This window comes from Salmo trutta, chromosome 13 (assembly GCF_901001165.1).
Source record: "Salmo trutta chromosome 13, fSalTru1.1, whole genome shotgun sequence".
NCBI classification, from domain to species: Eukaryota; Metazoa; Chordata; class Actinopteri; order Salmoniformes; family Salmonidae; genus Salmo; species Salmo trutta.
The window spans coordinates 50,076,189-50,094,337 of record NC_042969.1 but is presented as its reverse complement, the minus strand read 5'-3'; the positions used below and the strand labels follow the sequence as shown (position 1 = coordinate 50,094,337).

Genomic DNA, 18,149 nt, shown 5'->3' with positions numbered 1-18,149 from the left:
GTCCAGTTTGTATACAATCCACAATCTCCGATGGGATCAAACCCACCTTGTTGTGACATGAAACCATCTCAGAAGGAGTGCATGCAAGAAGGCTGTTACCCAATTCAATGTTAGAAATCAGCACTGCGATTTGTGTGAGTGTACCGTTAGCCTTAAATTGTTTTCAGGGTAGAAAAAGACTCTCAAAATAGTAAGCTTCTCTCAATGAGGAAAAGACAGCCATCTCTGGCATGGATTCCTATCCCTCGTCCATGCTGCTCTTTCCTCAATTTTTTTTCAGCATCTGGGAGCCTCCCAAGGATCTTACTCTGGAGTAAGGGCCTCATGCCTCGTTAAAGCTTGGTCCATTAACTTCTGTTAGGGATTCATCTGCAGTTGCTCTTAAAACAGATACCCTAGAAGTACTTGGATTTTTTTTTTTTATTAAATAATTTTGTACATTGAATCATTTTTTGAGTTTCACATTTTGGCTTGATTATTGTTTTGTTTTCTTAAAGACAGAGTGATCTTAGGAGGACAAGCAATGTAAGAGAGAAATGTGTGAGAGCACAGTCTACTTCACTTGGCTGTCATCATCTGCACAAACTCTGCAAGGCAGAACAAAACAGGGAGAGAAAAAATTTGAAGAAATCCACAAGAATAAAGGGCATTCTGTTAACAATGATTATGGCACATTAATAAGATTATTGGAACAAAGTAACATGAGGAATCAAGGTCTTCAATACTATTTTAAATTCAATGAGCAGTGATTCATTAGGCATGTTTTGTATAACTCCTTTCATTGCCTTTACTTTTAGCATCAAAGCAAAGAGAAATAAGGCACAACTGACAGGGGCAACAGTGGAAAGACACTAACTTCAGTGAACTCACAGTAGATCTGAGAGGAGGAGCAGGAAGAGGGAGAGAAAGGAGGAAAAAGGAGGACGAGGAAGTGGAGGAGGGAAGAACGCCCGGTTTTAAGAGAATCTTTAGCCCTTACTTAGCCCTCTGGTTTTTGCAGATCGGAAGGTACCAGAAGTCTTGGAAATACGGTGACAGTTAAAGCCACCTTGGCTTGCAATGGGCTAAGGGGAGCTTCCACCTATCCGTTTCCTTTATATCTGCAAACACACGAATGGGAGAGGGGAAGGACATTGAGCTCACCTTCATAGTTGACCTGTCCGTCTCCGTCAATGTCGGCCTCGCGGATCATCTCGTCCACCTCCTCGTCTGTGAGCTTCTCCCCGAGGTTGGTCATGACATGACGCAACTCTGCCGCACTGATGTAGCCGTTCCCATCCTACAGGGAGAACAGGCTCATTCAATAGGCAAAGAGAGAAGGTTCTACATACAGTACTTTGACCTGATCTCATTCTGACAGGTTTCAACAAGACTTTTCTAACGGAACGATCAGTGACATCTCCCTCTTCTGAATAGAGCCCGGGTTTATCTGGTCTGCTGGCACATGAACATGTTCCCTGGCTGCCCCATCTTTGTGACTGCTAGAGATATGCATGGCTCTGGTCCGTCTGCTCACCCAGCCCCAGCCTGGCGTGATCTCTGGATCAAGCTCTGCCAAGACTCAAGAGCCGCAAAGGGAGAGATAATAAACAGAGCATGGGGATGCTGACACAGACTGGTGCCCTAGCAAACTGGCATTGTAGCAGTAACCAAGGTCCTTCAGGACTGTTGCACAAATGTCCACCAAAGACAAGGCCTGACAATCACACCACTCACATCCGATCCATCAATGAGGGTGCAAACAAACATCCGCAATACACACTAAATTTAAGTCTACACACACACTCCCAAAATCACATGGCTGTTGAAAAGGGGTTGCACGAAGCAATAAGCAATATAAGCCCAGACAATGAGCGCTCTCCATTAGCTTGTGACTCAGATTTCTGCACTGCAATAAGCCCCCATCCTGCACGCGGGTAACGTTATACTCCGCTCCCAAAAGACAAAGCCCTCCTCTCAGCAACACAGTTAAGAAGACAAACACTGGATTACAGAACATCAGGATGGCAGAGGCGCCGTAGTCCATCCCACTTTCAACGTCACATTCTCAGAACATGAAGTGTTCGTTTTTGTTCAATCACTTTGGTGCAATTTTCACAAGTATGTGATACATTTTCACAATTCTAAGCACAAAAATCTAAACAGATAATCAAAAATGGCTCAAAACACTAAGCCCATTTCCAATTGACTGAGTACAACAATCAAAGCGGACGGTGTGGCGCATGCGTACCTTGTCAAACACTCTGAAGGCTTCTCTGATCTCCTCCTCGCTGTCTGTGTCCTTCATCTTCCTCGCCATCATTGTCAGGAACTCTGGGAAGTCGATTGTCCCGTTACCTAAGGATGAACAAGACAGTCTTTATTTTACGTTTGTACACACACACACACACTATTTCATAATGCCGTGTTGAAATTTTGTCGGTACATTCTGGAATGAGCCCAAAGAGAGATATCTGTGCATCTGTGAGTACACGGGCAGCACCAGTGAGGCAATCTCCATTTCTAAGTAGTCAATTTTCTTCTTCCATTAAGTCTATGAGTTGGCAAACAAACAAAGGTTGCAAACTACTGCCTAGGTGTGTTGTTTGAACAGATATAAAGCCAAGGTTGCCGATTTACTGCCACCTACAGTTATGGAATGTTTGCTCATGAGTATAATTCATTGGCTGATACCTCCTGATGGAATCATGTGATCCTTCCATAACCCATATGGAATTCCCACCCAGCTGACTACTTTAAAAATGGTGGAAGCCCTTAATGGCAATAGAGAGCAATAATAATGGCGTCTTTTTGTAGGCATTAACTCTGCCAATGGCTCGTTGGTTTACCTTTATTTAATGCTTAGAAGATCTTATATGTTTTGTTCTATGAGAATCATCAGCTAACGTCACCTTTTGTGAATTTGGAAGCATTTATGTAATCAAAAACAAGCACATACAGGCTTCATAATTTTTACAGTCATGTTAACTGACTGATGAAAATGTATAAGATCCCCTAAGCCTGTGTTAACCTCAGACCTTATTATCGGCATTTATCCCAAAACCCCATTCATTTCCACCATAAGAATGGCTGAACGAACCAAAAGGCAAGTAATTTCTAGTTTTAGGACTACAAGCTAGCGAGCTCTATGTCCATGCCAAAAACGGGTTTTATTGATCTAGAGTCCTCCAACTCTATGGGTGAGCCTCTGTTGTGGTTGGAAACGATAGATATTTGAAATGTGATTCACCATGAAACCAGAGCCTTGATGCCATCCAGGTGGGGCAGCAGGTAGCCTAGCGGATAAGGGCCAGTAATTATGCAGTGTGTGTGTGTCACCATTCATCCACTATGTGAAAGGGGTCAGCCTTGTTAGGTTCTGACCATACTTGTGTGTGCGCGTATCAGCACGTCAGTGTGTGTGTGTGTGTGTGTGTGTGTGTGTACACATCTCTCGAATCTTACCATCGGCATCCACCTCGTTGATCATGTCCTGTAGCTCTGCCTCAGTAGGGTTCTGTCCCAGAGAGCGCATGACAGTGCCCAGCTCCTTGGTGGTGATGGTGCCATCGCCGTCCTTGTCGAACAGTGAGAAGGCCTCCTTGAACTCTGATTAAGCAAACAGGGAACAGTGTGGGATTGGTGGAAATGCCTATATTGGCTACGTCAATAGTCTACATGGTCTTCCTATCCTTGTCTCCTTTCCTTCATCTGCACTGATGTGAGAAAACTGGACAGCTAAGGGCAAATTCCCTGGATGCGTTCAACATACTGATTTCACACAATTTTTAGATCTGTGCAGATGACAAAAAAAGCTCTTACAACTACTAAGAATGGTTGGTACAAGATTAGCAGCAGCTGTACAAACTAACAGGCAGAGTAGCCTAAATGTTGTCCACTACCATGAGGATCCATGACTATCTAAGCACCCACACTATCTGCCAAACGACAGCAACTCAATTCACTTTTACTAACTGGGATTGGATTGAAGAGCTTTGAATGGACAGAACCTCACTGTTCAGGGTTAGGGATAGTACTCACCAGCAATCTGCTCCTCAGTCAGTTGGTCAGCCTGTGAAGATGAGAGGAAGCAAGAGTGAGAGTTGTCCACGGCCGCAAACATATTATAGCCTGAGGTAAATTAAGTCACAATCACTTAATGGCTGCTCTTTTACGCCTATGTGTAACCATACCTGCCCCACTGGATTCGCATGAGACCAGATGAGATGACAGTGATACTTTTACCCCTATAACCTCAGTGCTCACAGGAGTAGCATAACGTTGTGCCTACACACGTTTACATGCACACCGTTATATTATTATTATTATTATTATTATTATTATTATTATTATTATTATTATTATTAGGGATACTCAAGTATTCTGTTTTTGAGTTGACGCATACAGTACCATTTAAAAGTCTGGACACACCGACTCAATCAAGGGTTTTTCTTTATTTTTTCACTAGAATAATAGTGAAAACATCAAAACTATGAAATAATACATATGGAATCATGTAGTAACCCCCCAAAAAAGGGTGGCATTCTCTCAACCAGCTGCGCCTGGAATGCTTTTCCAACAGTCTTGAAGGAGTTCCCACATATGCTGAGGACTTGTTGGCTGATTTTCCTTCACTTCGTGGTCCAACTCATCCCAAACCATCTCAATTGGGTTGATGTCGGGTGATTGTGGAGGCCAGGTCATCTGATGCAGCACTCCATCACTCTCCTTCTTGGTCAAATAGCCCTTACACAGCCTGGAGGTGTGTTGAGTCATTGTCCTGTTGAAAAACAAATGCTAGTGGGAGTAAGCGCAAACCAGATGGGATGGCGTATCGCTGCAGATGCTGTGGTAGCCATGTTGGTTAAGTGTGCCTTGAATTCTAAATAAATCCCAACAGTGTCAGCAGCAAAGCACACCATCACACCTCCATGCTTCACGGTGGGCACCACACACGCGGAGATCATCCGTTTACCTACTCTGCATCTCAAAAGGACTCAAATTTGGATAGATTCCCACCGGTCTAAATGTCCATTGCTCATGTTTCTTAGCCCAAGCAAGTCTCTTCTTATTGGTGTCCTTTAGTAGTGGTTTCTTTGCAGCAATTCGACCAGGCCTAAATACCAGTCTCCTGTTGAGATGTGTCCGTTACTTGAACTCGGTGAAGCATTTATTTGGTCTGCAATTTCTGAGGCTGGTAACTGTAATGAACTTATCCTCTGCAGCAGAGGTAACTCTGGGTATTCCTTTCCTGTGGCGGTCCTCATGGGAGCCAGTTTCATCATAGCGCTTGGTTTTTGTGACTGCTCTTGAAAAAAAAATTTCAAAGAGCGTGAAATTTTCCAGATTGACTGACCTTCATGTCTTAAAGTAATGATGTACTGTCGTTTCTCTTTGCTTATTTGAGCTATTCTTGCCATAATATGGACTTGTTTTTTTTACCAAATAGGGCTATATACTGTATACCAGTAGGTAGCCCTATACTTGGGTCACAACAACTGATTGGCTCAAACACAATAAGGAAAGGAATTCCACAAATGAACTTTTAACAAGGCACACCTGTTAATTGAAATGCATTCCAGGTGACTACCTCATGAAGCTGGTTGAGAGAATGCAAAGTGTGTGCAAAGCTGTCAAAGGCGAAGGGTGGCTACTTTGAAGAATCTTAAATATATGTTGATTTGTTTAACACTTTTTGGGTTACTACCTGATTCCATGTGTTATTTCATAGTTTTGATGTCTTTAGTATTTTTTTACATTGTAGAATAACAGTTAAAAGAAAAACCTCTGGAATGAGTAGGTGTGTCCAAACTTTTGGCTGGTACTGTATGAACATATCCGGTTTACAATAACCGGAAAAAGCTTGTATCCTGGTTGAGAAATATGCTGATGTTAAGACAGGATACTGTGGCATGTAAAACATCTTATCCCGTTTACTGTTGTTTTTCGCGGTTTGCGCAGGCTGTTCCAAATATCATGGGTGTTGAGTGATGTTTTCATCTGACTGTCAAACAAATCACTTCAAAAAAGTAGGCTCCCCACACAGTTAGATCCACCGTAATTCATTTAGCTGATATTCCGTACTTTCAACCCTAAGTTTCGGCTTATAATTTGACATTTGGCAGGCCATTTGTTTGTCAACTGTAGTTAAGCTGTGACAGAAGAGAAAGTGCATGTATCTAGACTAAATACAGTAGTGCTCACCAGAATGTCTTACATAGAATGAATGCATTAGTAATCTAGTTAACACCAATAAAGTTGTCTGTTTTGTTTAGGCACCGGGGGACGGACGGAGGGGGGGGACGCAATAACCCCAAAACAGTGGAAAATTGGTCCTGTGCGAAATGTAATCAGTTTGAGCGATTCTAAGGAAATTAAAAGTTGAGAAAAAAATGAATGTCTTCAGTTGCATACTTTGTGGTTGAAAAACTGTGTGCTTGCATAACAGCGTCAAAGATAACATGTCTCAAGAGATGCTGAAAGAACGAAATCCAATTTCTCCAGTCCTGTTCCCGAGTCAAAATGAACATTTACTGTATACATTTTACTGCAAGAAATGGATAATTCTGCAAGAAATTGATAATTCTGCAGGAGTTAAGTTAAGGACTGGCCCCTTTTTTTCAATTTTCACCTAAAATGACATACCCAAATCTAACTGCCTGTAACTCAGGCCCTGAAACAAGGATATGCATATTAAAATGGTACCATTTGAAAGGAAACACTTTGAAGTTTGTGGAAATGCGAAAGGAATGTAGGAGAATAACACAATAGATCTGGTAAAAGATAATACAAAGAAAGAATATATAGTATAGTATGGATATACAGTCGTGGCCAAAACTTTTGAGAATAATGTGTCAATTTCCACAGACTGCTTCTTCAGTGTCTTTAGATATTTTTGTCAGATGTTACTCTGGAATACTGAAGTATAATTACAAGCATTTCATAAGTGCCAAAGGCTTTTATTGACAATTACATGAAGTTGATGCAGAGAGTCAATATTTGCAGTGTTGACCTCTGGCATGCTGTCAATTAACTTCTGGGCCACATCCTGACTGATGGCAGCCCATTCTTGCATAATCAATGCTTGGAGTTTGTCAGAATGTGTGGGTTTTTGTTAGTACACCCGCCTCTTGGAGGATTGACCACAAGTTCTCAATGGGATTAAGGTCTGGGGAGTTTCCTGGCCATGGACCCAAAATATCAATGTTTTGTTCCCCGAGCCACTTAGTTATCACTTTTGCCTTATGGCAAGGTGCTCCATCATGCTGGAAAAGGCATTCTTCATCACCAAACTGTTCCTGGATGGTTGGGAGAAGTTGCTCTCGGAGGATGTGTTGGTACCATTCTTTATTCATGGCTGTGTTCTTAGGCAAACTTGTGAGTGAGCCCCCTCCCTTGGCTGAGAAGCAACCCCACACATGAATGGTCTCAGGATGCTTTACTGTTGGCATGACACAGGACTGATGGTAGCGCTCACCTTATCTTCTCCGGACAAGCTTTTTTTCCCAGATGCCCCAAGCAATTGGAAAGGGGATTCATCAGAGAAAATGACTTCACCCCAGTCCTCGGCAGTCCAATCCCTGTACCTTTTGCAGAATATCAGTCTGTCCCTGATGTTTTTCCTGGAGAGAAGTGGCTTCTTTGCTGCCCTTCTTGACACCAGGCCATCCTCCAAAAGTCTTCGCCTCACTGTGCGTGCAGATGCACTCACACCTGCCTGCTGCCATTTCTGAGCAAGCTCAGTACTGGTGGTGCCCCGATCCCGCAGCTGAATGAACTTTAGGAGACGGTCCTGGTGCTTGCTGGACTTTCTTGGGTGCCCTGAAGGCTTCTTCACAACAATTTAACCTATTAGGGATAGGGGGCAGTATTTACACGGCCGGATAAAAAACGTACCCGATTTAATCTGGTTATTACTACTGCCCAGAAACTAGAATATGCATATAATTATTGGCTTTGGATAGAAAACACCCTAAAGTTTCTAAAACTGTTTGAATGGTGTCTGTGAGTATAACAGAACTCATATGGCAGGCAAAAACCTGAGAAGATTCCTTACAGGAAGTCGCCTGTCTGACAATTTCTTGGGCTTCTTCACTCTCTTTATTGAAAACTGAGGATCTCTGCTGTAACGTGACACTTCCTACGGCTCCCATAGGCTCTAAGAAGGCGGCAAAAAGCTGAATGATGTCTTTGGAGCCCCTGGCTGAAAAACACTAGCGCATTTGGATAATGGTCGATCAGAGAACAATGAGACTGAGGCGCGTGCACAAGGCGACACCATGTTTTTATTTTTTCGTCTTTGAACGAAAACAGGGTTTCCCGGTCGGAATATTATCGCTTTTTTACAAGAAAAATGGCATAAAAATGTATTTTAACCAGCGGTTGACATGCTTCGAAGTACGGTAATGGAATATTTAGAAATTTGTCACGAAAGGCGTCGGGCGCGTCACCCTTCTTTACCCTTCGGATAGTGTCTTGAACACACAAACAAAACAGAGGATATTTGAACATAACTATGGATTATTTTTAACCAAACCAACATTTGTTATTGAAGTAGAAGTCCTGGGAGTGCATTCTGACGAAGAACAGCAAAGGTAATCACATTTTTCTAATAGTAAATCGGAGTTTGGTGAGGGCCAAACTTGGTGGGTGTCAAATTAGCTAGCCGTGATGGCTGGGCTATCTACTCAGAATATTGCAAAATGTGCTTTTGCCGAAAAGCTATTTTAAAATCGGATATAGCGATTGCATAAAAGGAGTTCTGTATCTATAATTCTTAAAATAATTGTTTTTTTGTGAACGTTTATCGTGAGTAATTTAGTAAATTCACCGGAGGTTTGCGGTGGGTATGCTAGTTCTGAACGTCACATGCTAATGTAAAAAGCTGGTTTTTGATATAAATATGAACTTGATTGAACAAAACATGCATGTGTTGTATAACATAATGTCCTAGGAGTGTCATCTGATGAAGATCATCAAAAGGTTAGTGCTGCATTTAGCTGTGGTTTGGGTTTATGTGACATTAAATGCTAGCTTGAAAAATGGGTGTCTGATTATTTCTGGCTGGGTACTCTGCTGACATAATCTAATGTTTTGCTTTCGTTGTAAAGCCTTTTTGAAATCGGACAGTATGGTTAGGTTAACGAGTCTCGTCTTTAAAATGGTGTAAAATAGTCATGTTTGAGAAATTGAAGTAATAGCATTTCTAAGGTATTTGAATAACGCGCCACGGGATTCCACTGGTTGTTGAGTCGGTGGGACGATTTCGTCCCACATACCCTAGAGAGGTTAACCGCTCTCCTTGAAGTTGTTGATGATCCGATAAATGGTTGATTTAGGTGCAATCTTACTGGCAGCAATATCCTTGCCTGTGAAGCCCTTTTTGTGCAAAGCAATGATGACGGCACGTGTTTCCTTGCAGGTAACCATGGTTGACAGAGGAAGAACAATGATTCCAAGCACCACCCTCCTTTTGAAGCTTCCAGTCTGTTATTCGAACTCAATCAGCATGACAGAGTGATCTCCAGCCTTGTCAACACTCACACCTGTGTTAACGAGAGAATCACTGACATGATGTCAGCTGGTCCTTTTGTGGCAGGGCCGAAATGCAGTGGAAATGTTTTTGGGGGATTCAGTTCATTTGCATGGCAAAAAGGGACTTTTCAATTAATTGCAATTCATCTGATCACTCTCATAACATTCTGGAGTATATGCAAATTGCCATCAAACAAACTGAGGCAGCAGACTTTGTGAAAATGAATGTGTCATTCTCAAAACTTTTGGCCACGACTGTAGTTAGTATGCCAAAAGTTCCCGGATGTTATACTAAATTCGCCAAAATACGAAGTATAGATGAAGTGGACACTATTTCTGTGCTTTTAAAGGACCATAATGCAATTAATCAGAAAATGGGCGTGGCTTCACATTTTCAGATTTAAAGAAAATGTCAGAAAATATTAGGGCTGGGCGATAAATCAATAGAGGTAATTACTTTCCTCAACAATATAAAAACGTTTAGATTCCTTTTCTATAATGTCGATATAGAATAACTAGGTACAGCAGTCCATTTCACCTCTGTGACGCAGCAGGAACGTGCGGAGAAGTGACAATATACACATGGAGAGGTGCTAAAAACCACTTAGCACCTCGAGTGATGGAGTAGCCACTATTAACCACGAAAAATGAGTGATGTAGGTGAAAAAACAGTGGCAGTGATAGCCATGGAGAAGGAGCAGCTTCCAACAAAGAAATTATTGATAAAAAGGGTTAAACTGTTCAGTAATTTGGAAGAGGTTTGGCTTTTTGAAATCCGACAAAGAGCAGAACTATGTTCGGAGCAAATTGTGCTGTAGACAGGTGTCTACGAAGTCTGGTAATACGACAAACCTTTCTCAACATCTGAAGCAAAATCACTCTTTGGAACATGCAGGAAATTTGAGTTTGCGCCACGGTATTGAAAAAAAAACCTCAAGCACCAGCCAATCTAGGGGTGTTTGCCCGAAGCAGTCAACACAGACAGGGCTTATGCCCTACAAGCAAACATCGAAAAGACAAAGACATCCCAAATGCTATTATGCATTGCATTGCTAAGGACATGCTACCAATTAGCACAGTAGAAAAGGAAGGTTTCAAGATGCTTATCAATTTAATTGACCCCAGGTACGTGCTCCCTGGCCGCAAACATGGAACAATTTTCCTTCAAGTATAATTTGTTTGCTCACATAATTTTAAAAAATGTAACCTTTAATTAACTAGGCAAGTAAGTTAAGAACAACTACTTATTTACAATGACAGCCTATCGTGGAACAGTGCCTTGTTCAGGGGTAGAACGACAGATTTTTACTTTGTCAGCTCGGGGATTCGATCTAGCAACCTTTCAGTTACTGGCCCAACGCTCTAACCACGGTTTGTTCAGGCATTCTTGAGTTTGAAGCAGATATGCACCTTTTAAACTAATCAAATAATGTATCGTGATAATTATCGTTATCGAATGGGAAAAAATATATAGATATCGTGATAATTTATTGGCCATATCACCCAGCCCTAGAAAATATGCAGCCGAAATCCGACATTCATTGCTTTAACTAATTATGACAAATGTTATGAAAATGTGGAGCAATGTAATAAAGGAATGACTTTTCAAATTAGTTCCGTTATGTTGGTTGACAATTTGTTAGCTACGCTAGCCTTACGAACTGCATAGCATTACAGCGGTATGTACCGGTATGTTAGCTAGTTACCTAACGTTAGTTGGCTACTAATACATCGAACTTGCCAAGCAGTATATTAACTACCCAACGTTTGACTTGATTATTCACATCATTCTTAGCTAAGTGATATTGTCGTTGTGCGTTTCAATGGACATTGTTAATTCTGGCCATCTACTCCGATTTTAGAGCACTGCTGAATTTACGAACGCTCAACACCCGTTGAATATGGCCAATGTCAAATGTCAGCAAAAATGTATTTAATTTTTTAAAATGTATTATTAATTAAAAAATAATAAAAAACAAAATATATATATATATAGTTGCCAGCAGCACAGTTAGTCACTAACGCTCTGCTAGGGTGAGTAAAATAGTGAGAGTAAGGTGTTCTCTCATTTGTGTATGGAAGTAGATAGCGTTGGTGATTGACTGCCGTTGAATGCTTGGATCAACCCTACCCTTCGGCCAGAGCACCCAGTGTGTGCTCTGAACACTCCAAGAGCGAAACACGAACGGACAATCTGACAACGCTCTGGATTTATGAACACCCAGAGCGCACTCTGGCACTCCAGATTGAATTTACGAACACCCAAAATCGTAAAATGTTTAGCTAACAAACTAGCAAGATGTTGCATAGCAACAGCATCAACTTCCAGTACAGACAAAGCTCTAGCACTCAACTGAAATGATACTGTTTGTTTACGGTATACTAAAATGAACTAATAGTATGTAGTATATGCTCATTAAGCATGTAGTATACAGTATGCTAGGATGGGTATTTGAACACAGCTTTGGTGGTTCCAAACTTCTTTCATGTTTTGGTACCCTTCCCCAGATCTGTGCCTTGACCCAATCCTGTCTCGGAGCTCTACGGACAATTCCTTTGACCCCATGGCTTGGTTTTTGCTCTTACATGCACGGTCTAATGTGGGACCTTATACAGACAGGCGTGTGCCTTTCCAAATCATGTCCAATCAATTGAATTTGCCACAGGTGGACTCCAATGAAGTTGTAGAAACATCTCAAGGATGATCAATAGAAACAGGATGCACCTGAGCTGAATTGAGTCTCACAGCAAAAGGGTCTGAATACTTACACTACCGGTCATAGTTTGGGGTCACTTAAAAATGTCCTTGTTTTCCATGAAAACATACATGAAAGTAGTTGCAAAATGAATATGAAATATAGTCGTTGACAAGGTTAAAAATAATTTGTAATTGAAATTGTAATTGTGTGCTTCAAACTTTGCTTTCGTCAAATAATCCTTCATGTGCAGCAACTACAGCCTTGCAGACCTTTGGCATTCTAGTTGTCAATATGTTGAGGTAATCTGAAGAGATTTCCCCCCGTGCTTCCTGAAGCACCTCCCACAAGTTGGATTGGCTTGATGGGCTCTTCTTACGTACCATACGGTCAAGCTGCTCCCACAACAGCTCAATAGGGTTGAGATCCAGTGACTGTGCTGGCCTCTCCACTATAGACAGAATACCAGCTGACTGCTTCCTCCCTAAATAGTTCTTGCGTAGTTTGGAGCTGTGCTTTGAGTCATTGTCCTGTTGTAGGAGGAAATGAGCTCCAATTAAGCGCCATCCACAGGGTATGGCATGGCGTTGAAAAATGGAGTGATAGGGATCTTGGAGGGCTTTTACCCCATACAAATCTCCCACTTTACCAACACCAAAGCACCCCTAGACAATCACATTGCCTCCACCATGCTTGACAAATGGCATCAAGCACTCCTCCAGCATCTATTCCTTTTTTCTCCATCTCACAAATGTTCTTCTTTGCGATCTAAACACATCAAACTTAGTAAAAAAAGTTATGGACAGACAAATCTATCTTCCTCTGTCCAGTGTCTGTGTTCTTTTACCCATCTTAATCTTTTCTTTTTATTGGCCAGTCTGAGATATGGCTTTTCTTTGCAACTCTGCCTAGAAGGCCAGCATCCCGGAGTCACCTCTGCACTGTTGACATTGAGACTGGTGTTTTGCAGGTACTATTTAATGAAGCTGTCAGTTGAGGACTTGTGAGGCGTCGGTTTCTCAAACTAGACACTCAAATGTACTTGTCCTCTTGCTCAGTTGTGCACCGGGGCCTCCCACTTCTCTTTCTATTCTGGTTAGAGCCAGTTTGCACTGTTCTGTGAAGGGAGTAGTACACAGCGTTGTACGAGATCTTCAGTTTCTTGGCAATTTCTCACATGGAATATCCTTAATTTCTCAGAACAAGAATAGACTGATGAGTTTCAGAAAAAAGGTATTTGTTTCTGGCCATTTTGAGCCTCGAACCCACAAATGCTGATGCTCCAGATACTCAACTAGTCTAAAGGCCAGTTTTATTGCTTCTTTAAATCAGAACAACAGTTTTCAGCTGTTCTAACAAAATTGCAAAGGTGTTTTCTAATGATCAATTAGCCTTTTAAATTGATCAACTTGGATTATCTAACACAACGTGCCATTGGAACACAGGAGTGATGGTTGCTGATAATGGGCCTCTGTACGCCTTTGTAGATACTCCATTAAACAAAAAATAAATCTGTTGTTTCCAGCTACAAGTTATTTACAACATTAATGTCTACACTTTATTTCTGATCAATTTGATGTTATTTTAACGAAACAAAAAAATTGGTTCTCTTTCAAAAACAAGAACATTTCTAAGTGACCCCAAACTTTTGAATGGTAGTATATGTAAATAAGCTAGTTGTTTTTTTATTTTCAATACATTCGCAAAAATGTCTAAAAACCTGTTTTTGCCTTGTCATTATGGGGTATGGTGTGTCGATTGAGGGGAAACAATTAATTCAATCCATTTTAGAATAAGGCTGTAACGTAACAAAATGTAGACAAAGTCAAGGGGTCTGAATACCTTCCAAATGCACCTTCTTATATCAAGTCATGGATACAGGGATACTCGTGAGTGGGATATCAAAAGGTGCATCTAAAACAGCTTATCCCAAATAAGACCTTAAGCAGGATATGAGCTACTATCGGGAATACTGTGCGCATGTAAACGTGGTCACTAATTTCAGGCCAGTTAGCGGTTTCCCGCCAATTAGATCTGTATCTAGTACATGACATTTCAAATCAAATCCAGGTTTATTAGTCTCATACACAGATTTGCAGGTGCATGGAAATGCTTGTGTTTCTAGCTACAACAGTGCAGTAATTCCTAGTAAAAATTAATACACACATAATCCATTAAAATAAAGAAATATCAGAACGAGCGACGTCAGAGACCATCAGTTGAGGACGAGGTCTTATCAGGCCTGTCTGAGTCAGTCAACCAGCACATTTCAGGCTGAGGAAGTGTGATGAGGTTTGGGTATAAATACACCTCAGTGCGCATGCTATAATTAGCGCGGCACGAACAGGGTCGCCAATGTAGCACACTGACTATTACTACCTCTGTTGCTTTTTGTGAGTCTCCGTCATCATACATATATAATTTATTGCTTGAGAGTGAAAGTGTGGGCGACCCCCCCCCACAAAAAAAAACAAGGGAACAGGTTATTGTGCATATAGCCGTCAGAAAGGAGCACAGACATACCAACACATGTTCATAACAATTAAAGGAAAATTCCACCCACAAACAATATTTTTGAATTTATTTCATTAGTACATTGTTCACAAAGTCTCAAAATGTCTTGCTTGTCAGCAATCAAGTTAAGATATGCAACTTTCATCCCGAGTGGCACAGCAGTCTAAGGCACTGCATCGCAGTGCTTGAGGCGTCACTACAGGCCCGGGTTTGATCCCAGGCTGTGTCACAGCTGGCCGTGAGCAGGAGACCCATAAGGTGGCGCACAATCGGCCCAGCGTCGTCCGGGTTAAGGGAGGGTTTGACCAGCCGGGATTTCCTTGTCTCATCGCGCTCTAGTGCCGGGCGCCTGCAAGCTGACTACGGTCGCCAGCAGGACGGTGTTTCCTCCGACACATTGGTGCTTCTGGCCTCCGGGTTAATCGAGCAGTGTGTCAAGAAGCAGTAGGGCTTGGCAGGGACGCGTTTCGGGGGAACACATGGCTCTTGACCGTTGCCTCTCCCGAGTCGGTAGGGGAGTTGCAGCAATAAGATAAGACTAACTGCCAATTGGATATCATGAAAAGGTGTAAAAGTACAAACAAACAAAAAATCATGATTCTGCGTTTTGCACATGTTCATTCCAGTTAAAGAATTTAGCCTAGGACATGTGCTTTGCTCCATCTCAGTGAGTCATCAGGTTGGGAGGAGGAAGGAAAGGGCAGCAAGCTGACTGCAGCGCATTCTATCCACACAGAGGGTGGATGAATCAAGCAGTGGTTGAGGAGCATTTACAAGGCAGTGTCAAACACCAAATGGCTCAGGAAAACAGTGTTGCATTTGAGCAGTATTGACATCCCATGTACCATTATGTACAGTCCTGGTTAAAGGCTGTTCATTCCATATTCACAGTGGTGGTAAAGTGGTGCTGCCTTATTTTTTGGGGCAGATGGCAAGATATTCAGATTTGCAATTGTGTCTTATCCTTTGGTGCAAAACAAACCAGCATGAATAATAGACTTAGCTCCAATGCCTTACTTTCGTCCCACTGAACAGCAATTATGAGGGATAAAGCAGGGCATAGGAGGACATCGCAAGGTCTTTTAGAGTCTTTTTCCCATTTTTGAAGAAGCATGCACTGCGGATCCCGTGTCAGTATACTGCACCAACCATGATGTGGTTCACTGCAGAGGGGAGGAATGCGTGTGTTAGAGGGGCGAGAAAGGAGGGGTGGCAACGAAGATCATTCACGAACAGCAGACTGCGGATCAACGTGGTGGTGCAATACGCAACACCATGACGAAAGACTCAAATAACGCGTCGCTATTGCCATCTCAATTTGCGCAACAAAACGATGCACAACAAGTATTACTGGCTATATCACATTGCCAGCTAGCTGTGTCATTGGAAACATGACAGAACACTGGTTCGCTTGTTGCGCACAAGCCATCAGCTGCCTTGGGACAGTACAATCTTGGCATTGTTCATTGCAAAATGCAAATGAACTGGCTCATGTCTATATAGCTAATGTTTCTAATGAAAACAATTATTTAGATGGCTAGCTAACCAGCCAACTAATACTATCGATTAAGTTAATTCAATTAGCAGTGTGTTTGGGTTTTATTACATCAAACAGCGCTATGCTTCTGCCTTAACCACCACGCCCACTCACCATTAGTACCCCCAACCCCGATAAGCGAAACCAATGACCTTAACTAGCTAACAGTATGTAAAATTAGCCATGGCTAACGTTAATCAGATAGTCATGCCTCATACGTTTTGCCTTGGCAAGGAATACGTGACCACAATCAAGCATGTTCTTGTCTATCATCCTCTGAGTCCTTATGAGCTTGTCCAACTGCAAGTTATTGCATTCCAACGTCGAGCCAACAGCCACGTCAGGTGGTGATATCAACAGTTGAGCAGCCAGCCCGACAAACTTTTTCAGTCACACCTTATTTAGCTAGCTAGTTTACGGATAGCAAGCTAGTTATAACTATAGACTTTGCTCGAACCCAATACGAAGTTATGTTAGCGAGATAGCATACGCTTGGCTTAGTCTGTGGGTTGAATGAGTGTAGCAAGCTAGCTAGCAAAACGGTGGCTATACTCACCATTTTATTATGTTAGGTCTTCGCACTCCGAAAATGTGAATGACTAAATAGTCAATGTCCCCCTCGTGGCTGGCAAACCAACTGTAGCCAACGTATGTATCGTTGTTTAGTGCTGAAAAACAATTCGCTAGAGGTATACAGTCCCTTCTCTGTGAAGTTGCCCGGAAACACTAGGGACCGCGTCACTGCCGATGTGGCCTCATTTGCACTATATCGCTCCGCGAAGTGACATCTTTAACCCCCCCCCCCACCCCTCCAACGAACCGGCCAATCTTAAAACTGCACACCACAAATGCGTCAGAATATAATCACGTATTCAAATTATATTGACCACTGCACTCACTGAAATTGCCTAGCACGTCCCCTGTTACTCATCAAAAAATAAAGTAATTGTACTATTTGCACGAATCGCGCAGAGATACTGCAGGATTATGTGTGATGAGAAGCAGACGCGCCCATTACTTCAAGTCTATCGAAGCGGTGAACAGACAATATTTGAAATGGATATACATTGTCAATTTGATAGCTATTATTTTTGATCAAGTATGACGACAGTTGTGTAATGAGATGAGCTTCAACTTGGCTAATGTAAAGCAGATCCTCATTGGCCCAGAGAAATGGGTAGAAAAGTACCCGGTTTTGTAATTGGCTGGTTGTAAACTGCATTGCGCCAAATTGGATGTATGCATTGCAAGACTAATGACTTTATAATTTTATGTTGTATAAATCGTTCGCTTTGCGCTATTACAGGTTTTGAATATGCTGATTTCAGATATGACTAATTGGTCAAAATGTAAACCGTTGCAGTAGTCTAGTCTAGTAATATAGTCTAGTAGTATGACATCGTGTGTAGGCCTATATGACAAGGACAAAAACCCTCCCACCCTGTAGATATTTATGTTTATCATATTTTTTTTTACATCAATACTAATGGCATTTAAATGGAACCATGGCATGGGTCTATAATAACTGCTCCTGTGTGTACAAAAAGTAGAGATATATCAATAATTCCATATTGTAATATTCAGTCAGACCGAACACTTTTGTTTGTGGATCTGTATCATAGTCATCTACATAACAGACCCTGGACCAGTTATTGAGAGGCAAAGAGGAGGAAATATCAGAGGTAATTTGCTGGAGTGTTGTGTCTTTTCTGCCTTTCAATTATTTGCACACAAAAATGTCAGGATAACAGTTGGAAAAAGTTGGATGAGTAAAAAATGCTGTCCACCAAAATAAAATCCACATGGCTTTATCCATGTGCTCCCTCTTGTGGAGACAAATTGCATCATGAAACCACATTGTAAACTACTGTACTACAACCATCATCACA

At 41.8% G+C, this 18,149-nt stretch overlaps 1 protein-coding gene across 1 annotated transcript; it reads right to left on the bottom strand.

Annotated features, from left to right (window-relative positions):
• Positions 1 to 269: 269 nt before the first annotated feature.
• On the bottom strand, positions 270 to 17,022 carry LOC115205945 (calmodulin). The gene is made up of 6 exons (XM_029772395.1): positions 16,817 to 17,022; positions 4,021 to 4,051; positions 3,445 to 3,588; positions 2,231 to 2,337; positions 1,144 to 1,279; positions 270 to 587 (listed from the first exon to the last, which is right to left on the bottom strand). The coding sequence occupies exons 1-6, from the start codon at positions 16,817 to 16,819 to the stop codon at positions 559 to 561; spliced, it is 450 nt and encodes a 149-aa protein (XP_029628255.1). The 5' UTR covers positions 16,820 to 17,022; the 3' UTR covers positions 270 to 558.
• Between the last annotated feature and the right edge of the window lie 1,127 nt (positions 17,023 to 18,149).